Below are 19,961 nucleotides of genomic sequence, written 5' to 3' on the forward strand. Positions count from 1 at the left end.
AAAAAAAATCTTAACATTTTCTTTTGACGGTGTGAACTTGGAGACACTGTCTGACTCATGTTTTAAAGACTCTTCACTTTGAATTCACCTTCCTCCGTGTTGTTTTTCTCAAGGCACTAGGCTCGAATCCAAAGAGGTGTCAAGCAGCGGCTCCCCTGGGATTGAGGAGTCTCAAGGTCCTTGGCCCCCTTCTCCCCTCCCAGGGGGCAGGGCTGCTGACAGAACCCAGCTTTGGCCTTCCCACTCTTCCTCAAGGCTGGCCTTCAGCTGGGGCGGGGAGGAAGTGGCGGTCTCTGGAACTGTGCTCCGGAAAGAGACCACTCATCCTGCTTCAGACAACAGTTCCTTCTGGGGCTCCCATTCCTACATCCCCAAAAGCAGCACTGCTGTCCGTTAGGGTCCTTTGGGCAACAGGTAACCAAATTCAATTCAACTGGCTTCAATAATAAACATGATTTTGTTGGTTTGGATCACAGAAGCCCAGAAAGTCCCTAAGTGAAAGGACCCCGTTCCCCCCACTCCCTCCCCCCCCCCCCCCCACTCCCAGGTACTGGCTTCACCCCAGGGTCGGCTTCCACCTGCCACTGGGGTCCATGCTTCCTCTTCAGGGGCAATGGGAAAAGAGAGCTACTGACTGTGACCAGTTTAGGTCATGTGCCTCCCGCCAGCCAATCAGCACGGCTGGGCTAAAGACTTTGCTGACAGGTTCTGATCAATTAGGGCCCAGCACAGAGTAACGCTAGGGGAGCTAAAAGACCACCAGCAACCTGTGTCTCGGGATGGACTCATGCCTTTCTTCTCTTTCCTGGTTTCCCAGAGGCATACCATTGCCCAACAACACTCCTGTAATGCTCTTCTTTTCATTTGCGAGGAGCAGGGGGTTGGATAGAATGTCCTCCCCAGCCCCTCCTTGAGCCCCAGCACACCTCCTCACCCTTTCCCCTCGAGGCTCAGCTTTCTGGAGAGTGGCCCCTGCTTCCCTAGATGTGCACTGACTCGGTTTCTCCCGGAGCAGACAGCAAGGGTTAATGGACGCCCCAAGAGGAATCAAGCCCAGACCTGGTCAGACAGGAACCAGAGGCTGAATCAAGGCTCACCCCAAATGCCTGTCTTGCCCCACTGAGGTCAAGTGGCTTGGCCTCATACCTCTTACTGCCCACAGCCAGTCTAGTTTGTTTCATCTGCCTGACCTCATACAGCCACTTGTGGGAAAATTAAGTACCCTGCCCAATTTCCCCTTGCTTCTGATTTCTCTTCTTGTATCACACACACTTCCTGGATAATTTCACCCCAAACCTGTCCTCTGCAGACCATGTCCACACCTGCCTTGTCACCCTGGCTGCTCTACTGACACATGGCCCCACGTGCCCAGTTCTCTGCAGGATGGTCTGTGCGGATGTTCCCACAAAACACCGGGCTCCCTATCTCTCCACGGAGCTGGTCTTCTTCCAAATGAGGTCCTCGCTGGGGATCCATGGTCATTGATAATGATGTTGATGACCTCTCCCAGGTGCTGATGGTTGGGGCTGTGTCTCTAACGCCATCCAGGGTTTCCTCTGCAAGTGCGGACAGGTGCTCCCGGGTCTCAGAGGGGGCCAGGCCACGGCCCCTGGGAGCCAGGACTTCTGTGGGCTGCCCCAGCATCCAGGCAGGTGCCCTGTCTTGGGGGCCGCCCAGCAGCTGTGTTAGCAGCACGATGGCAATTCTTTAATTAGACCAAGCAGGGTTTTCTCGGACGGGGGTGGGAGGAGGTGTGTGGGTCTATTGGGGGAAACTAGGTCACCTGAAAACCAGCAGTCAAGAGGGAGCTGTCCTGGAGCCCCAGCTCCAGGGAACCCAGAGGGGTGAGGCAGGAAGGACTGGCAGGGAGAGCAAAGTCAGAGGAAAATGTGCTCTGGCCCCTTTTATTGGCCCTTGGGAGGCATTGTCCTCACCTTGCTCTGGGGGGTTGGGCAACTGCCCTTAATTCCTTCCTCCCTAGCAAAGTGCCTTAGTCAAGGAGGGCATTGCAGCAAGTGCCTTCTGTCTACCCGGGGCCTGCTGCCATGGGCCCCGTGGACGGAGTACTGCCCTGGGAATCCGACCCATGGGTTGAGTTGCTGCTCAGTCTCTACCTCCTCAGAGCATGTTCCCCATTCCCTCGTTCCTCTGTTCTGTCATTCAGCCAATGATCAGGGATTGTGCCTGTCTTCTGCCCTGCTGTACCCTTAGCCCTTAGCACAGTCCTGGCCTGTGCTAAATGCCCAAGAGTTATTTGTGAGAGGAAACCACGAGTTCATACAAATGGTTCCCTTCTGAAATCGTCATTGAGAATCAGTAGCCACGTGGATTTCCAAAATGCCAATCACTTCCGTCTTTTGCCAACATTAAATCCCATCATTATTTCTTTTTTTTTTTTTTTTTTTTTTTTTTGGCTACCAGCTTGCTAGTTTTCCACTAAAGTAGATTTACTTAAAAGGGGAATTTTATACCGCTGCCATAAGTCAACAGTAACCGTGAAAACAAATACACAGAAAATAAAACAATGTTTTTGGGTTTCTATCCCAGACACCTTACTTGCCCAAGGCTATGAGCCCGAGGCCCTCCTTCTCTTTGTTTAGAGGGAGAGTGACATGGTTATAACGATGGATGTTTAAAACTCTATTAGTCCCCAACTGACATTTATTCTGGGGGAAAATCCAATAGATTAAAAAAGAAGTGAAAAACGTAACTTGCTTTCTGTGAGTCCATGGTATGTGAAATCTTGTTGCATACTTTTGAAAATTCCCTTGGAGGGAATTCTCTTTCCACACTTGGCTGAGATGATGGCTGGAGTGTCCTTAGAAAAGGATTAAGGGCTTTAATTAACAGGGTAAATGACTGGTATTCTGCTTCTTACCTTTAGTCTTGGCAGGATTTTGGTGCCTCCCACCTGGTAGGTGGTCAGTAAAGACTCAACCGTGCAAAAAGGAGTAACCGTGTAGAGAATGTTAGGGCGCAGTGCGATCTTATGGAATACTCAGGCCGATCTGGCAAAAGTGGAAATGGGGTTCTCTGGGGCGCGATGGAGAATCTGCCACCTCCTGAGACCACAAGCACCTTGCTGACTTGCTTGCTGGACTGCTCTGGAGTCTAGGTGTCTGTCTTTCAAGTACACAGCCCTGCTACCCTGTACCCGGGTCCTATTCTTCAATGCGGAGATGCATAGACTCTCTTCTCTTTGTTTCTGGATATTTGCAGACTGCTGCCTCATTCTGCCTAAGACAGGGCTTGCAAACTCAGGCAACCACGGGAGCTAGCAAATGATGCCAATTAGTGAAGGACATCACTAATTGTGTGGTGGTGCTAGTGGTGTCCCCACCTGAACGGGACAGTCCTACTTCATATCTGCAGATTGTTGCCACAGGAGCCCAGCATGGCCAGGTGCTGAGATGGTCTAGGAAAATCTGAATATCTGATTTCAAAGATTCAAAACCTGATTTCAAAGATTCAAAACCTGAATATCTGATATCAAATATTGGATATCAAAGCTTCAAGGTTATTTTTTATTTTTGTTTATTTGTTTGTTTTTTAGATTTATTTATTTATTTGACAGGGAGAGATAGAGAGAGTGAGTGTGCACAAGCAGTGGAAGCAGGAGAGGGAGAAGCAGTGTTCCTGCTGAGCAGGTATCCCAGTGCGGGACTCCATCCCAGGACCCTGGGATCATGACCTGAGCCCAAGGCAGATGCTTAACCGACTGAGCCACCCGGGCACCCCAAAGCTTCAAGTTTTCAATGTTAGCAATACATAACTGTATTATAAAATACGGTGTGGTCCAAAGCCCAACCAATGAAGCAAGCAAACATGATGTGGTCCAGTGTGCTTCCAGGTTAAGTCAGGCCCTTAGCCACAGACGGCTCACTGCTGCTCCAAAGACTTCTGTTCTTTCTAGGCCGAGCGGCCCCATCCTTCTCAAGCCATGTTTGTGAGTGTCAGTTCCTAGAATTTCCTTCATGGTAATCAGCCCCTCAGCCTGCCTTTGAACATTGGCAAGCTCGCTCTCATTCCGTGTCTGTCCTTTTTATCTGGCAAACACCTACTCATCGTTTCAGAGTCAATTCAGTTGTCCCTTGCTCTGGAGAGCTTTCCTCATCGCCTCAGGCAGACTGACCCTTCCATTTTCTGGCTATGACATGATGTTGGGTAAATTGCTTAATCCCTTCATGCCTCAATTTCCTTCTCTGTGAAATGGGGATGATGATACTACCTACCTCATTAGATTGTCAAGAGGAGAAAAAGAATTTGTAGATACATTGGTAGACGACAGATAGAGGATTCATAGGAGGCAAAGCGCTAGTCTCTGATCCATCCAGGCTTGTCACAGAGCTGGAGCTTGTTAAATGTTAGATCACTTGAGGAAGTGGGTAGAAGTAAATATGTGATCCACTAGCTCCCAGAGGTCTGACTGTCCTGATATGATGTGGTTGGGAATTCAACTTTTCCAAACCCCTTACTTTTAAAAAAGGCAACCAAAATATCTGTCTAAATGGCTAAAATGCAAAAACAGTGACACCACCAACTGCTGGCAGAGAAACTAGATCACTCATACATTGCTGGCGAGAACAAAAAATGGTACAGTCACCCTGGAAAACAGTTTGACAGTTTTTTATAAAACTAATCAAATAATTGCCAAACGATCCAGCAGTTGTATTCTTGGGAATTTACTCCAAAGAAGTGAAAGCTTATGTTCACAGGAAAGCTGCCTGTGAAGGTAAGATCCCCAAACTGGAAACAGCCCAGACATTCCGCGGTGAGTGAATGGTTAAGCAAACTGTGGTACATTCACACAATGGAATACTACTCAGCAATAAAGAAGAATGGGCTATGGACACACACAACAATTTGAATGAATCTCAAGGGAATGATGCTGAGTGGGAAAAGTCAATCCCAAACGGTTACCTGCTGTCTGGTTCTATTGATACAACATTTTTGAAGTGACACAGTTCTAGAGATGGGGATCAGTTGATTGCCAAGGGCAAGGATAAGAGTGCTTGGAGAGAAGGGCGTTAGGTAATCCTTGTGTGATGGAACTGTTTGTATCTTGACTGTGGTGGTGGACACACAAACCTACACATATGATGAAATTGTGTTAAAATAATACACACACACATACACACACGAGTACATGTAAAACCAGGGACTTCTGAATAGATTGATAGGTTGTGTCAATATCAGGTTCTCGGTTATGATACTGACTATAGTTTTGCAGGATGTTATCCTGGGGACAAACTAGGTAAAAGTTGCATATTACTTGCTACAACTGCGTGTGGATCTGCAGTGATCTCAATATAACATGTGTAATTAATTAATTTGAAAAGCATTACAAGGTATCCACAACAAAACTAAATAAAGGCAACCAAAGGCGGTTGGCTTGTTTTGGCTGAGCCTTGCCTTTGGATATATTAACTTTTGAAGTCAGGTTCACTCAGACCCTGAGGACCTTTGCCCTCTGAGCATGGCCAAGCCAACCCCTTCCCCATTTGCTTGTCTGCCCTCCAGTCTCAGGGCTGGGAGGGATGTGAAGAACGATCTGACCCAGTCTGTGCTCCCACGGGTCACACCGAATCCTGGTCATTAGCCGCTGGAGGACAGGCAGTCCAGGAGTGAAGCAGGGAGCCTAGAAGATCAATGATCACTTCTTGAAACCCAGGGCTGTCCTGACCCCTGGGGACCAGCAGGCATTTCCATATTACCCAAATGCCGACCTGTGCCAGTCTTTCTCTTGCCTAGCACCCCGCAATTCTCCACCAGCCTTGCCTGTGGGGTCCCAGATGGGCTGAGTTTACATGTCCCTATTCTTTTCCCTCCAAGCTGTTTCTCTCTGCTATTAGGTGTATAACATTATTTGGTCAGCTCTTTTTATTCCTAGCAAGTCTGGGAGGTGGAGACAATATCTTATAGGTGGGAAAAGAGGCTTAAATATGTTCAAGTGATCATTCCAGGACTCTTTTCTGGTGTGTCTGAGAGCCCATAGGGTCGGTGCTAAATGAAGACAGGGACCAGCTAGCATTAGACTGAAATTTTGTTGACTTCATATTGTTCAGGAGTCCATGAGAGCAAAAAGTGTGATTAAAAAAAAATTCTTTTTTAAGGTCAGCCAAAGAAGAAAATGTCAACTCACATTTTCTAGGTCTTAAAAGTTCAGCTATTACCAAAGTTCTTGGTCTTAGGACCCCTTTATACTATTAAAATTAAGGATGTCCAAGAGCTTTTATTTATGTGGATGATATCTGTCAATATTTACCATATAATAAATGAATGCTGAGCAATTTAAGATATGGTATTAAGTCCTTTAAAAGAAACAAAAATTCCTTATATGTTATAACAATATAACAAGCCCCTTATATGTTACAACAATATAAAGACCTTATATGAAATAACAATGTAACCTCCCCGTCAAATTAACAATTCTGTGGTATGATGAAGGTGTTAGCCAAGGCTGCAGTGGTAATCCTATTGCCATAGATAAATGTATCAGATCAACACTTTGTATGCCTTAGACTTACACAATGTTATAGGTCAATTCCGTCTCAACTTAAATATAATAGAAGCAAGTGTTTGGCACACGGGGCGAGTACCACCCTCAGATCGGAGTTTCGCGCCTGACCCGCGTGTCCATCTGTGTCTCTCTCTCCCCGCACAGGCCCCACCATGAGGCCCCAGCCCCGCAGGAGCCCCCGCGCCACCCCGGCACCCGGCGCCCCGCGCTAGCACCACCCCCTCCCCCGCCAGGGTGTGGGGAGGCGCCAAGGCCATGGCCAGCCACGCGGACCTGCTGACCGAGCTGCAGCTGCTGGAGAAGGTGCCCACGCTGGAGCGGCTGCGCGCCGCCCAGAAGCGCCGGGCGCAGCAGCTGAAGAAGTGGGCGCAGTACGAGCAGGACCTGCAGCACCGGAAGCGCAAGCACGAGCGGAAGCGCAGCACGGGCGGCCGCCGGAAGAAGGTGTCCTTCGAGGCCAGCGTGGCCCTGCTGGAGGCCTCCCTGAGGAACGATGCCGAGGAAGGTAGGCCCCTCTGGCCCCGGGTCAGCTCCGGGCCGGTGCCTCCTGCCCCGGCGGGGGGTGGGGGGTGGGGATGGGGTCGGGGGGTGCGGTGGGGGGCGCTGGTCGGGTCTGCAAGGGGCGCTCCGCGTGCTGCTGGGCTTTCCCGGGCCTCGGCTGCGGCCCTGGACAGTGTAGGGCCTTGGTTAACGGCACGGACCCGCGCGCAGAGTGCCCTCGCTTCTGAAACAGGGTTTGTCCGATCTTCCCCGGCGTGACTCTGGCAGGGAGGCAAGTCACCTCGGTTCCCTGCACCTGAGTGTCCACCTCTGTAACACGGGGGTCAACACTGGCATCCGCCTCAGGGGTTTGCTGTGAGCATTGGGTTAGCGAATCCCGCTAAGTTAGTGGGTTTGTGTGGTCCGTCGTACTCTGTGAGTGGGTATGAGTATGTTTTATTTTATTGTATGATTCCTGTATTTTATTTCATTATATTTATAGAATGAATGTCTGTCTGTATACGTATTTGTGTTTATATACCATTTGTATAATATCACATTTGTATCTACATGTATATATATATATATATATATATATATATATATATATATAACTGCTCATATGTGGAGTGCCCATGAAGTCTGGAAACAGAGGAATATACACAATGTTATCTAGGACATTTTCACTCTATTAAGCAAACTAATAAAAAAACATAAATGCAAATACACACTCATAGCATCCGTTTCCAGATGTTATGGATACCCTGTACTGGTTATATTTTACTTAATTATGTTATTATATGTCCCCTGATCCATATATCATGATACCCCAGAGGCAGGTATAACAAACACCCATTTTACAGATGGGAACACTGAGACCCAGAGAGGTTCAGAACCTTGACTGAGGTGGCAGAGCTGGGACCAGAAACCATGGGATCCAAGCTCTTGTCCCTGGCCTCATGGCCTTGTAGGTTTGTTTCCTGTTATATGAATGATTGGAAGAGCCATGATCCAATCAGATCTCTTCTCTGAAGATGCTCACAGGGGTCATTGCATGGCTGAGGTTTGTGTGTGTGTGTCCTGTGTTCCCCTCGGCAGCCTCCGGTCTCCTTCCGGCATAGGAGTCCTTTCTGGCTGTCCCTGGGGAAGGCCCGGCTCGCCGTGTTTCCGGGGTCCCTCTGGCCTCCTGCCTCCACACACCCTGTGGACATGCAGCGCTAAGACAGTCATGGATGGAGGGATGGCATTTCCCGCCCTAGAGGGTGTTGGGTTTTATGCACATCGCTCCTCAGGTTCTAGCACCTTCTGAGAAGTGCAATTTCCCTTCTGTCCTGGTTGCACAGTGCTCTGGGAACCAAGCAGAAGCATTCCCAGAACTACTCAGCTGGAAGGAGCGCGGCTGAGAGCCTGGAGTGAGCAGCCCCCGGGAGAGAGGCATGAAATGTGGGGCTCGGGGGACCGGCCCTGCGAGGCTCCTTCCCACGTGAGGTGCTGGGTGACGTGGCCGACCCATCCCGCTCAGTGGGCGGCACATCAATGATGTCTAATTTGTGTCGTGGGTGGCGGTTCATCAGCTCTTCTTTGCCACTCATCTTTTCCTCCCTCCTTCCCTGACAAAGCCGTGTTCTGCTCCCTGAAGGGACTCTGCGAGCTGGCTGACAGCTGCTCCAGAACTTCGGTGCCTCCCCAGCCCTGGCGTGGGCCCCGCACCCTGCCAGCCTCCCACATAGCCTGGGGGCGAGGAGCGCCAGGCCCGGGGCCAGGACTGCAGGCCCCCTCGGCCTTGTGTGTGACCTTGAGTGGCTGGTTTCACTGCTCTGGGTACAGCTTCTTAGTCTGTAAAATGGACTTTTGAACCTTGTCCTCAAGGGGTGGGGTGTGTGTGTGACAAGAATGAGACAAGACCCTAATTGTGACAGCTTGCTGAAAAGTGACCCTGAAGGCCGCACCAGGGTGGTGACCATTCTAACATACTTTGTTTTTAACAGCCCAAATATACACAAACATGTTTTTCTTGTAAAAATAAGCACAGAAGCGTACAGAGGAAAAAGTTCCCCCCTCCACCCCTTCTTTCTGTTAGTTTGATGTGTTTCCTTCTAGGCATTTTCTTTACTTGCCTGTGTATTTGTCTAGTTGGAGTTTTTTGGTTTTGTGTTGTTTTTGCGTAAGTGATGACATACTGGACATTACTCTGCAATATTCTTTTCCTTTTCTTTTTCTTTTTTTTCCCCACCCAACAAGATACCTTGGAGGTGTTTTCATGCCAATACCGTGCACTTACAGAGCTGTATTATTCTTTTTAACTGCTGCATAGTATTCCATAGAGGGTTTCCCCAGAAGTTTTGAACTGGTTCCTTAGTGATGGGCATGGAGGTTTTCCCAGCAGTTTTGCTTTTGCTCAAGTGGACTTCTTGTGCACACAGGTAGATGTTGATCGAGGACAGATGTGGGCAAATGGAAGAGTTGGATGCAAGCGTATGTGCATTAAATTTGAATGAGAAAAGTGCTGCCCCCTTGGGCCGGTCCCTGGCCTTGGGCAGCCAAGTGAGGGTGGAGGGCCGGAGCACTGTGTGCCGGGGTGGGCCGTAGGGTGGGGTGAGAGGTCCCCCTGCAGTCCACAGGTGGCTGGGTTGGGGCTGGGGTGTGAAGCTTCTGTCAGTACCCATCAGCAGGCAGTCTGGCCGGGCTATGCTCAGCATCCTGGCAGTATGACAGAGCCCGCTGCTCCCAGCTGGCATCGGTTAGTTTCTGTGGCTGGCGGAGCCGGTGCTGGGGAGGCTGCAGGGGCGTTAGCTTGCAGCGGGATGGAATGGGGGTGGCGGCTCCCCCGCTCCCTTGAGCTCACAGCAGTGGCTGAGTCAACCTCCTCCACTTGCCAGGGCAATGTGAGTCGACCCAGAGAAAGGCAGCACTGGAGAGGGATGCACTATACTTCCTCCTCCAGCTCTGCATTGTCTTCCGGCTAAGGTCCCGGCACCGGGGTTTCTTCTTGGTCTTGGACCTACCTGAACCCTACTCTCTTGTGCCCCCTGCCTAGCACTGCCCTGTGTTCCAGCCGTCTCCAACTCCAGCCTCCTTTCATATTCCCTGCGTTCTCTTACCTCCCTGCCTTTGCATATGCAGTTCCTTCTGTCTGGAACACTCTTTTGCCTGATTCCTATAACGCTAGGAGTTGGGTCTTGAGTGACCTTCTTGGGGAGCAGTCTGTGAGCCTTTTCTGCACCCCACCCCATCACTAGTTAGAGCAGAAATGCAGTACACAGCTAACGTTTACCGAGAGGCAGTGCAGTGTTGTGGCGAGGAACGTGGACTCTAGGGCTAGTTCTCCAGAATTCAAGTCTCAGCTGTGCCACGCGCTAGCTGTGCAATGTCGGCAAAGTTACTAAACTTCTTGGGGCCTCAGTTTCCCCATCTGTGAAAATGAGGATGATAGAATACAGCTGCCTCAGAAAGTTGTCGTGGGGTTAAAATGAGTTTATAGATGTTGAAGTGTATGCTAAGGAGTAAATTTTAGTGTTATAAATTGTAGCTATTCTGCATTATCTATGGTCGACAATTATATAATCTGTACTAGTGTATACACTGATTATCATTGTTACTGTTATTTATTGAGTGCTTACTTTTTTTTTTTTAAAGATTTTATGTATTTATTTATTTGTCAGAGAGAGAGAGAGAGAAAGCATAAGCAGGCAGAGGCAGAGAGAGAAGCAGGCTCCCTGCTGAGCAAGGAACCCCACATGGGACTCGATCCCAGGATCCTGGGATCATGACCTGAGCTGAAGGCAGCAGCTTAACCCACTGAGCCACCCAGGCATCCCTTGAGTGCTTACTTTGTATCAAAAGTTATCTCAGTTAATCCCCATGATGACCTTCTGAGGGGGCAGTCAAATCTCATTTTTTAGAAAAGAGCTCTATTGAAATAGGTTTAATTGACATTTCACAAAATTTGCTGATTTTAAGTGTGCAATTCAGCGATTTTCGGTAAGCTTACAGAGTGGCACACCCATCACCGCAACCCAATTTTTTAACATGTGCCCATTTGTAGTCACTCCTGATTCCCACCCCTGCCCCCAATCCTTTGCAGCCACTAATCTCTTTTCTGCCTCTATATCCTTGCCTTTTCTGGAATGTTCCACTTATAGAGACTCATCCAATATGTGAGCTTTTGCGATCAGGTTCTTTCACTTAGGATAATGTTTCCAAGGTGTGTTCAGGTTGTGGCATGTGTCAGGGTTTCATTTCTTTTATTGCGCTGTAGTGTTCCATTGTACGGATATGCCACATCTCATTTATCCATTCACATTTGGGTGGTTTGCATTTGGGGTAATGATGAATAATGCTGCTAAGAACATTTTTGTGTAAGTCTTTGTGTGGATGTATTTTTCATTTCTCTGGGGTGGTTACCTAGGACTGGAATTTTTGGGTCATATGGCAAATTTGGGTTTAACATTTGGGAAGCTGCAAACCTGTTTTCCAAAATGGCAGACTCATTTTGCATTCTCAAACCTCATTGGACAGATGAGAACATCAAAGCTCCAAGAAGAATGTCACCTGCCAAGGATCTCACAAGTTTTTGGCATCAGACCAGGGACTCAAACCCACATCTCTGAAGCCTGTGCTTTTAACTGCCAGGCAGACCTGGCACCTCGTGCTCTGGATTTTCCCTAGGAAATGAGAGAGCCATTCACTCGTGGTTCTGACCTGTGTCTCTTGGGGCCCGACGGCCCTGCTGCTCCTGCCAGCCTCTTGGGCCCTTGGCACTGGTAGCGATGGTGGTGGGGGTCCCTGGATAAGCTCTTCATCCCAAACTATAACCTCTTTCCTTGGCCACATGAGCCGGCCTCAGTTGAAACCACCCAACATTTGTTAAGTTTAAGGTTCCTGTTCTTCTCTCCGAATGTTGCAGGATTTTCTTTATGGAAACTCTGTTCACATTCCCAAAAAGAGTTTGAGTGTTTCTTCTATAGCCTAATTTTAACTCTTCAACTGTTATTCTCACGGTAAAGGTTTTCAAACTTTTTTTTTTTTTTTTTTTTTTTTGAGCAGTGGAAACTTTTCTTTATGTGAAATTATGCAGAAACTCAATATGTAAAAAGGGTGAAAGAGCTATTCTGGCTGAGGCTCTGCGGGTGGCAGTGGTGGCCACTGGGCCCTCACCCGCCAGGCACCCAGCGGACCTCTCCCCGGCTCGCAGGTGCTCTGGCGCACACCTGGGCTGCGTATGCCGTGCTTAAACCGTCAGCCCCTCCAAAGGAAACAGAGGTCTGTGGCTGGCAGAGCCGGTGCTGGGGACTTTCACTTCTGGTGATTTGGAAAAGGGAAGTTTCTTTTCTCTTAATTATAAAAATCATTCATCCTTGTTGTAGAAAATTGTTAAAGTACAGGAAGAAAAAAACATTAAGAAAACAAAATCACAGCTATGCCCAACGTAAACAGCAACAACTACTGATAATGTTTTGGTATTGTTATGTTACTCAGGGTCCTGATAGGCAAGAAATGGTGCCCTCACAAGGGGTAGTTTCAGAAAAGTTTAATAAAGGGGTCATGTCTAAAGAGCTTAGGGCATCAGTCCTCAACCTTTTTGGTCTCTGGGCCCCTTTAGATGGTTAGAAACTGAGTCCTCTTAAGAGAGTTTGTTTCACTGGGCTCGGTATTGATATTTATCACATTGGAAATTAAGGCCGAGGAATTCAAACAAATATGTACTCATTAAAACATAAAAATAAAGCCATTATCTGTTGTACTAGTTATCTACTCCTGCATAGCAGAGTTGCTCAACATTGAGCCCCTCAAAACAATAAACATTTCCTGTTTTACACAGCTTCTGTAGATCAAGAATCCAGGGGCAATGTGGCCTAGGTGGCTCTAGCGCAGGATCTCTTATAAGGTTGCAAAAATCACCTCAGACTTTAACGGGGCTGGAGACTCTGCCTCCGAGATGGCACATTCACGAGGCTCTTGGCGGGAGGCCTCAGGTTCTTGCCACATGAACCTCTTCATAGGGCCGGATGAGTGTCTCCTGAACATGGTTGCTAGCTTTCTTCCGAGCGAGTGATCCAAGAGTTCGAGTGAGGAGGAAATCACACTGCTTTTTATGACCTATGCTTTTAAATCACATATCATCACTTCTGCCGTATTCTGTTCATTAGAAGCGATTCACAGAGTCTAGCTCCCACTCAAGGGGAGAGGGATTAGACTCACCTCTTGAAGCAAGAATTTGTGGGCATGTTCTAGAACTACCACACCTGTGAACATAAATATTTTTATGAAAAATACTAATATTTTTCAAGACAAAAAAATATAGAGTAGCCTTGTTTTATACTTTTGCAAATCTTTGTTAAGGTCTGACTTTAAAAGAGATGGCTGAATTCTCTCATCTGCTTCCTCATTCAATATGTTGTGATATGTTATTTTGGTTAAAATAAATGAAGAAAAATCTCACACAGATATGCCATTGGAAAAGAGAGGAATCTCTTAGTTGCCTTTTCAGATCATTGTGGATATTCCTTGATATTGCAACCAAATTCAATAGGTGGTCGCTTCTTGAAGGTTAATCTCAATGTGGAACCTGAAACGGTATCAATTTTTAGATTTTCTTACTTTGTTACATTAAAATCCATTGGTGGTCTTGCATTTTAAAAGTTTCTTTTACCCATACCTACTTTCTTTTTTTTTTTAAAGTATTATCTGTTAGAAAACATTAGCTCACTTTTTTTTTTTTGGATATTACACCAAAAGTACAAGTAACAAAAGGAAAAAATTAACAGGTGGGACTATATCAAACCCAAAAGCTTCTGCACAGAAAAAAAAAATCAGTAAAAGGAGAAGCAAACTACAGAATAGGAGAAAGTGTTCACAAACTATATATCAGATAAGGGGTTAATATACAAAAAATATAAGGAACTCATACAACTCAATAGCAAAAAAAACAAATAATCCAATTAAAAATGGGCAAGGCATCTGAATAGACTTTTTCCCAAAGAAGACACACAGATGGCCAACAGGTCTATGAAAAGATGCTCCACATCACTAATCATTAGGAAAATGCAGATCAAAGCCACAATGAGATAACACTTCATTTTAGACCTGGGACAGCCGTCAGGCTTCTCTTGTGTAGTAATAGCAAGGTATGTGGAGCAAAAAACACAAACCAAGAGAAATCCCGGGGATGCCTCGGTAGCTCCTTGCTGAGCCAAGAAGAAGAGGACAAAGGAGACCAGTAATCATCTGCCAGGGTAGAAGAAAGACAGCTAGGGTGGTATGGCATCTCAGAAGTCCAGGGAGGAAACCATTTTTAGAAGAAAAGTCTGTCTCCTGAGCCAGATGTGGCTTAAAGGTGGACGGTTTTATGTCATCTTGATATCGTCTTTGCAAAAGAGAGGGTTAATGCCGGCTTCCTAGTCTCCTGTCTGAAAGTACCATGATTGACGTAAACACTCTCCTATGATTGGATTTTCAGGTTGTTTCCAATTTTTGCTACTATAAGTTATGCCATGGTAATTCTCAGTGGACTAAAAGTAAAGTATTTGGCCACAAGTTTGGTTATTTACTTGGGGTAGACTTCTCGAGGCTCAGAGATTTGAGGTATGAACATAAGCAAGGCTTTGGTAGAAATTGCTGATTGGTCAGTTTGCACATAAACCTCACCCCACAGCCTGTGTGCCAGGCCTGCCTCACCTCCGCCTCGCTTATCGACCCTGCTTGATGACACAGAAAAGCGCAAAGTTGCTGACAGATTCAAGATATGGAAGATAGTCCTGTGGTCTTAATTTACACATAACGGAGAAATTTAAGGTTGAACACCTATTCATAACCTTACTGGGAATTCGTTTCTTTATTTCTCTGAGTTGTCTATTTTTGGGTTCCATTTTTTCTACTAGTTTCTTTTCTTTATTGATTTCAACGATTGGGTAATGTTTGTGTCAGACAGAGAAGAGACAGAGAGTGCATGAAAATGGAGGGCAGGATGTGAGTTGTTGTCATGTACGGTGCACATGCTTTCTGCTGACTGTGTGTGTGCGTGTGTGTGCACATGTGTGTATGTGTGTGTTTGCTTTACCATTTTGCCAGATCATTTTTATGTAGTTTAATCTAATGATATTTGCTTCTTTCTCCTCTTCATGATTTTGTTCTTTGCTCTCATCCCTCTAAAACAGGGCTTTTAACCCTCTAAAACTGTGGTTTGGAGGCCAAATCTTGCCACTACCTGTTTTGCAAATAAAGTTTTATTTGGAATACAGCTTCACCTAATCATTTACATATTGTCTGTGGCTGCCTTCACACTACAGCGACCCAGTTAGGCTGTTGCAACAGAAACCATATGACCTATAAAGATGAAAATATTTACTTTCGCCTTTTACAGAAAAAGTTTGCTGACTCTTGCTCTAAAGCATTTCCTCACCGAGTGATGTATTTTTAAAAAATATTTTACTTATTATTTGATAGAATGAGATCACAAGTAGGCAGAGAGGCAGGCAGAGAGAGAGAGGAGAGAGAGGGAAGCAGGCTCCCTGCTGAGCAGAGAGGCCGAAACGGGGCTCCATCCGCGGACCCTGAGATCATGACCTGAGCCGAAGGCAGAGGCTTTAACCCACTGAGCCACCCAGAGACCCCCCCCCCCCAGTGATGTATGTTAACCTGCATGCTTTTTCTAGATTTTTGTGGCCTTATGTAAATAAAGTAAACATGTAATTCTTCTGGAATTCATTTTAGTGTGAAGTAGTCCATGCAAATCTATCTCCATTTTGTTCAGAAGCATTTTCAATTGTCCAGCTTCCTTCCCTTCCCTGTGAATTTGCGAGGCCACGCTCATCCTCCTGAGCCTCATCTGTGACAAAGGGTAAATTTCTGAGCTGTTCATTTTGTTCTAACAATCTGTTTCTGTGCCAGTTACACACTGTTTTGATCCCAGCTTTCTAATGTGGCTTAGTGTATTAGAGAACGAGTCCTTAAATTGCTCTTCTTTCGCAAAATGTTCTTGGTTATTTTCAGCTGTTCACGTAACATATAAGCACTTTTGGTCAGGTTTTCCCTCCAGAGCTCAAAAATAGAGTCCTCCAAAATTGATTAATGTTGTAAATGGGTATAGAGTATTGGTTTTATAAGATGAAAGGAATTCTGGAGATACATGGCAATGATGGCCACACAGCACACAGCATTATGAATATAATAATATTCATAACATTATTAGATTATCATATAGATATTTATATATTATATATAATAATAATAATTTGATACCACTGAACTGTACTCTTAAAAACGATTAAGGTGGTAAATTTTATGCATATTTTACCATAATAAAAAAAATGAAAAAACAAAAATGACCTCCCAAAATTTAGCCAGGGACCAAGGGAGGAGACAAGGGGAAGTTATTGTCTAATGGGGATGGAGATTCCATTTGGAAAGACGAGAAGAGTTGGAGATGGATGCTGGTGAGGGTCACACAACAATGGGAATGTAATTAATGGCACTCAACTGTACAGTAAAAAGTGGTTAATATGATAACTTGTATCTTCTCTATATTTTACCACAATTTAAAAAATGAATTGGGGCTCACTGTATATCCTTGTCATGAGTTTTTCTAAGCAGGCAGATGGCACATGTCTCCAGTGGGCAGCTATTCCTTTAAGTCTTTCAGGAAAGCTACAGGGTTTTTGTTGTTGTTATTGTTGTCCTTGTGTGTTCGTTTGTTTTTGTTTTTGTTTTTTTTTACCATACACGTCCTGTTTATTTCTTGAAAGGAAGGCTTTGAGTTCTTATATATTGATTTTGTAGAAAGATATTTTACTCTCATTTTTTCAGTAGTTTTTTGGGGGCCTTTGTGTAGAAAATGACATTTGCAGATGATAAGGTGGTCTGCTCATTCTGATGTTCAGTGAGGCTGTCATGCCTATAACCTATCTTCCCACTCTTTCTCTCTAGGCCAAGAACTCCTGTTCCTTTTTCTGACTTTTATAGGATGTGGCTTGAGATTCGTGAACATACTCTCCTTTGTCTATAACTTTCCCAAAGCCTGATCTGGCTCCCCCAGCGTGAATGGAACTCTCAGTTTCCTCACTCTGGTTGAGTTTATCTGTTAGTATGGCTCAAATTTTCCATTGGCTTTTTGGGCTGCCACTATTGACTCATCTGGAGTTTATAAGAAACTGAAACCCCCAAGTGGATGTCCATTAGTGAACTTACATCTTCCCCAACCTGTTCTTACGCAAATGATTTTTAAAAAACCAACTATCTGTTGAAGTATGTTCTTCAAACAGAAAAGGGCAAAATGGGTTCCACTTTCACATGTCATGGGTGCCTCTGTGACCCAGTACTCACCCTCTGTAACCAGTATATTACCAGCATCCCAGAAGCCATCCTGGACACACAGGTGATTTTCAGCCCTGAAGTCGAGACCCTAAATTGATCTTGTTGAATTTGAGTCTATTATCTACCTGCTCAAATAATTTGGACTCTGAATAATATATTAAGATTCCTGTGTTAGCAGTAATAGGAACCCAACTTAAACCAACTGAAGCCCATGCGGATTCAAGGCTACCAAAGTATCTATGATCACTGTTAGCAGCTCAAAGTGTATATTCTATACTTTCAGTAACTGCATTAGGAATAATTTCTCTTTCTAACAGTTTTCTAGGTTGAGCGCATGCCAGAATTGAATCTCATTGTCTAAGATGTCTACCTCCGAGCCAATCACAGGGGCTGGGGCAGGGATGCAATGCTATGATTGGTCTGATCTGAGGCATATGCCCACCCCTGAAGTCAGCTCCTCCCAGAACGCATGAGCTGACACTTGGAGATACGTTGTACCTGCCCCAAGAGAAATTGGGGTGCGGTTCCCAGAAGGATGGAAAATGGATGATGGGCAGGCCATAAAGAAATATGTGCATCTCAGATAAAATATTCATCAGCAGCTTCTATTCCACGCCATTCACAGATGTAACTGGCATTTGTCTTCTACTGCAGAGTTCTTCAGTTGAACTTTTTCTGATGATGGAAATGCCCTGTCCATTATGGTATCTGCTAGTCATATATGGTTCTTGAGCATTTAAAATGTGACTAGGAGACTAAGGAGCTCAAGTTTTGCTTTTATTTAATATAAAATCATTTAAGCAGTCACCTGTGGTTAGGCTAGAGGCAGAGTATCAGACAACACGATCCTGGACACTATCCAGATCCCTAATAAAATTCTTGAACAGGCATTGGCCAAAGACAGACCCTAGGGGACAACCCCAGGGACCTCCTCTGTGTTACTGTATCCAGTCAGTCATTACTCATTAGGGATAGTTGTTCAACTGAAAGGAATTTAGCTATACTGTTTTTATAGTTGGTATGTGGAGACAACAGCAAGAATTTCCTATAAAAAAAGAGCCTTCCTGTCCTACATAAACTTGGAAGAAGTTTTCTATCTGAGGATTAAATAACAAAACATGTAAGGGATCAGAGTAGAATTTCATGCCCAGACATGGAACACAGTCTGGACATCTTCAGACCAGCACCAGTAGCTCAGTAGTGAGCAGGAGACTGGCTCAGACCATAAGGAAGCTCACAGCCTAGAAAGGCAGTTTGAAGAGAACACAGTATTAATATGCTGATGAGTGGATAATGTTATATAAAGAAAACCTTGTCAAGAACAGTTCCCTCGAAAAAGGAGGCTAAGAGGTCATTGATGAGGGAGACCATCTAAATACTGTCCAGGGGAGACATGTGACCTGGTGATCAACAACTTTGAAGTTGACTGTCCCTTTCCTAAGAGCATTGTGTTATGGAAAAAGAGACTTCAAGCCATCTTGACCTAATGCTGCTCATGTGATGACTACTTGATGTTTATGTACCTCCTTGCAATCTTCTGACTATAACTTGGCTTCCCAGCCAGGTCTGCCTATAAGCACAGAACAAGTTGGCCATGCTTAAGTGAATGTCTGGTGTACAAGACAATTCCTTTTCTGAGGTGAGACTGTGTTGTGGTTTTATTCAGCAGCCTCCTAGGCTCAGATTGTATGGAACTACTCTGGGTTGAAGAAACTACTTGTGGTAGATAAATCATGGTCAATCATAGATAAATCATGGTCAAACCATGGTCAGTCACCAATGAGATGCCATCCTGGGAGACTCAGCCAACTGGAACTCTCCTGGAACCTCTTCAAACCCAAACACCATGACATACAGCCAGCATTTCCCTTCCCTATGTGAGGAGATATGTGAGAAGCTTGTCAAATGCTCACTGGAGTCCTGACAGTCCCTAGCTTTAATATTTCTCAGTCTAGTGACCTTGTTGAGGAGATAGATGAGATATTTTGGGGCATGACTTATTCTTGCTTGGCTTCTAGGAACCACTGTGTCCTTTATAATGGAGCGAGAAGATGGTCAGTATTTCTGTCAGAGGAACTTAGAGGCTCTTTCAATGAATGTACCATAAGCTCTTCTAAAACAATCACTGAGGCCAAACTCATTAACTAACCCTGTGGAGAAAGCCTGGGGTTTAGCAAATAGAAGAATATTCCAGAATCTGCTCAAAGTATTAAATTGTCTAGTACATCTATCCATCCTGTGTTTGTCCCAACAAACAGAGCTGACCCCACCACCCCATCCTCTGTCTGCCACTTGGTGGAGGCAGTTGTGTCCAGAACAGAGGTGAAAACTAAGAGAAGAGATATGAAGTCTGCTATGTCAGGGAGAGGGAAGTGGTATCTTAATCCTTTACACATGAAAAACTAAATGAAGCCCAAATCTTGGTGGAGGAGTCAGAGTTCCCAGACCTTCAGAAGAAACCTGAGGTCACAGGCTTTTGGCATAAGGATCCCCAATTCCCTGGGTGCCACAAAGGTAGTAGTGGCAATTCTCCAGGTGAGTCATCCTTAAGAACTGGGCTGGATTGGCTATCCGTTGTTGCAAAAGAGACCACCCTGAAACGCTTAGTGGCTCAAACCACTTACTTCTCAATGTTCCTTTGGATTGGCTG

At 45.6% G+C, this 19,961-nt stretch overlaps 1 protein-coding gene across 2 annotated transcripts in view; it reads left to right on the forward strand.

Moving 5' to 3' along the window:
* The window catches only part of PPP1R16B (protein phosphatase 1 regulatory subunit 16B), a 91,655-nt gene that overhangs the window by 19,986 nt on the left and 51,708 nt on the right, over positions 1-19,961 (forward strand). For both annotated transcript variants that reach the window (XM_004746435.3, XM_004746437.3), the window contains exon 2: positions 6,665-7,025. In XM_004746435.3, coding sequence (XP_004746492.1) covers positions 6,776-7,025 — 250 coding nt within the window. In that variant the 5' untranslated portion in view covers positions 6,665-6,775. The remainder of the gene's footprint in view (positions 1-6,664; positions 7,026-19,961) is intronic.

This window comes from Mustela putorius, unplaced genomic scaffold (assembly GCF_011764305.1).
Source record: "Mustela putorius furo isolate JIRA1106 unplaced genomic scaffold, ASM1176430v1.1 tig00000743_pilon_pilon_pilon, whole genome shotgun sequence".
Lineage (NCBI taxonomy): Eukaryota > Metazoa > Chordata > Mammalia > Carnivora > Mustelidae > Mustela > Mustela putorius.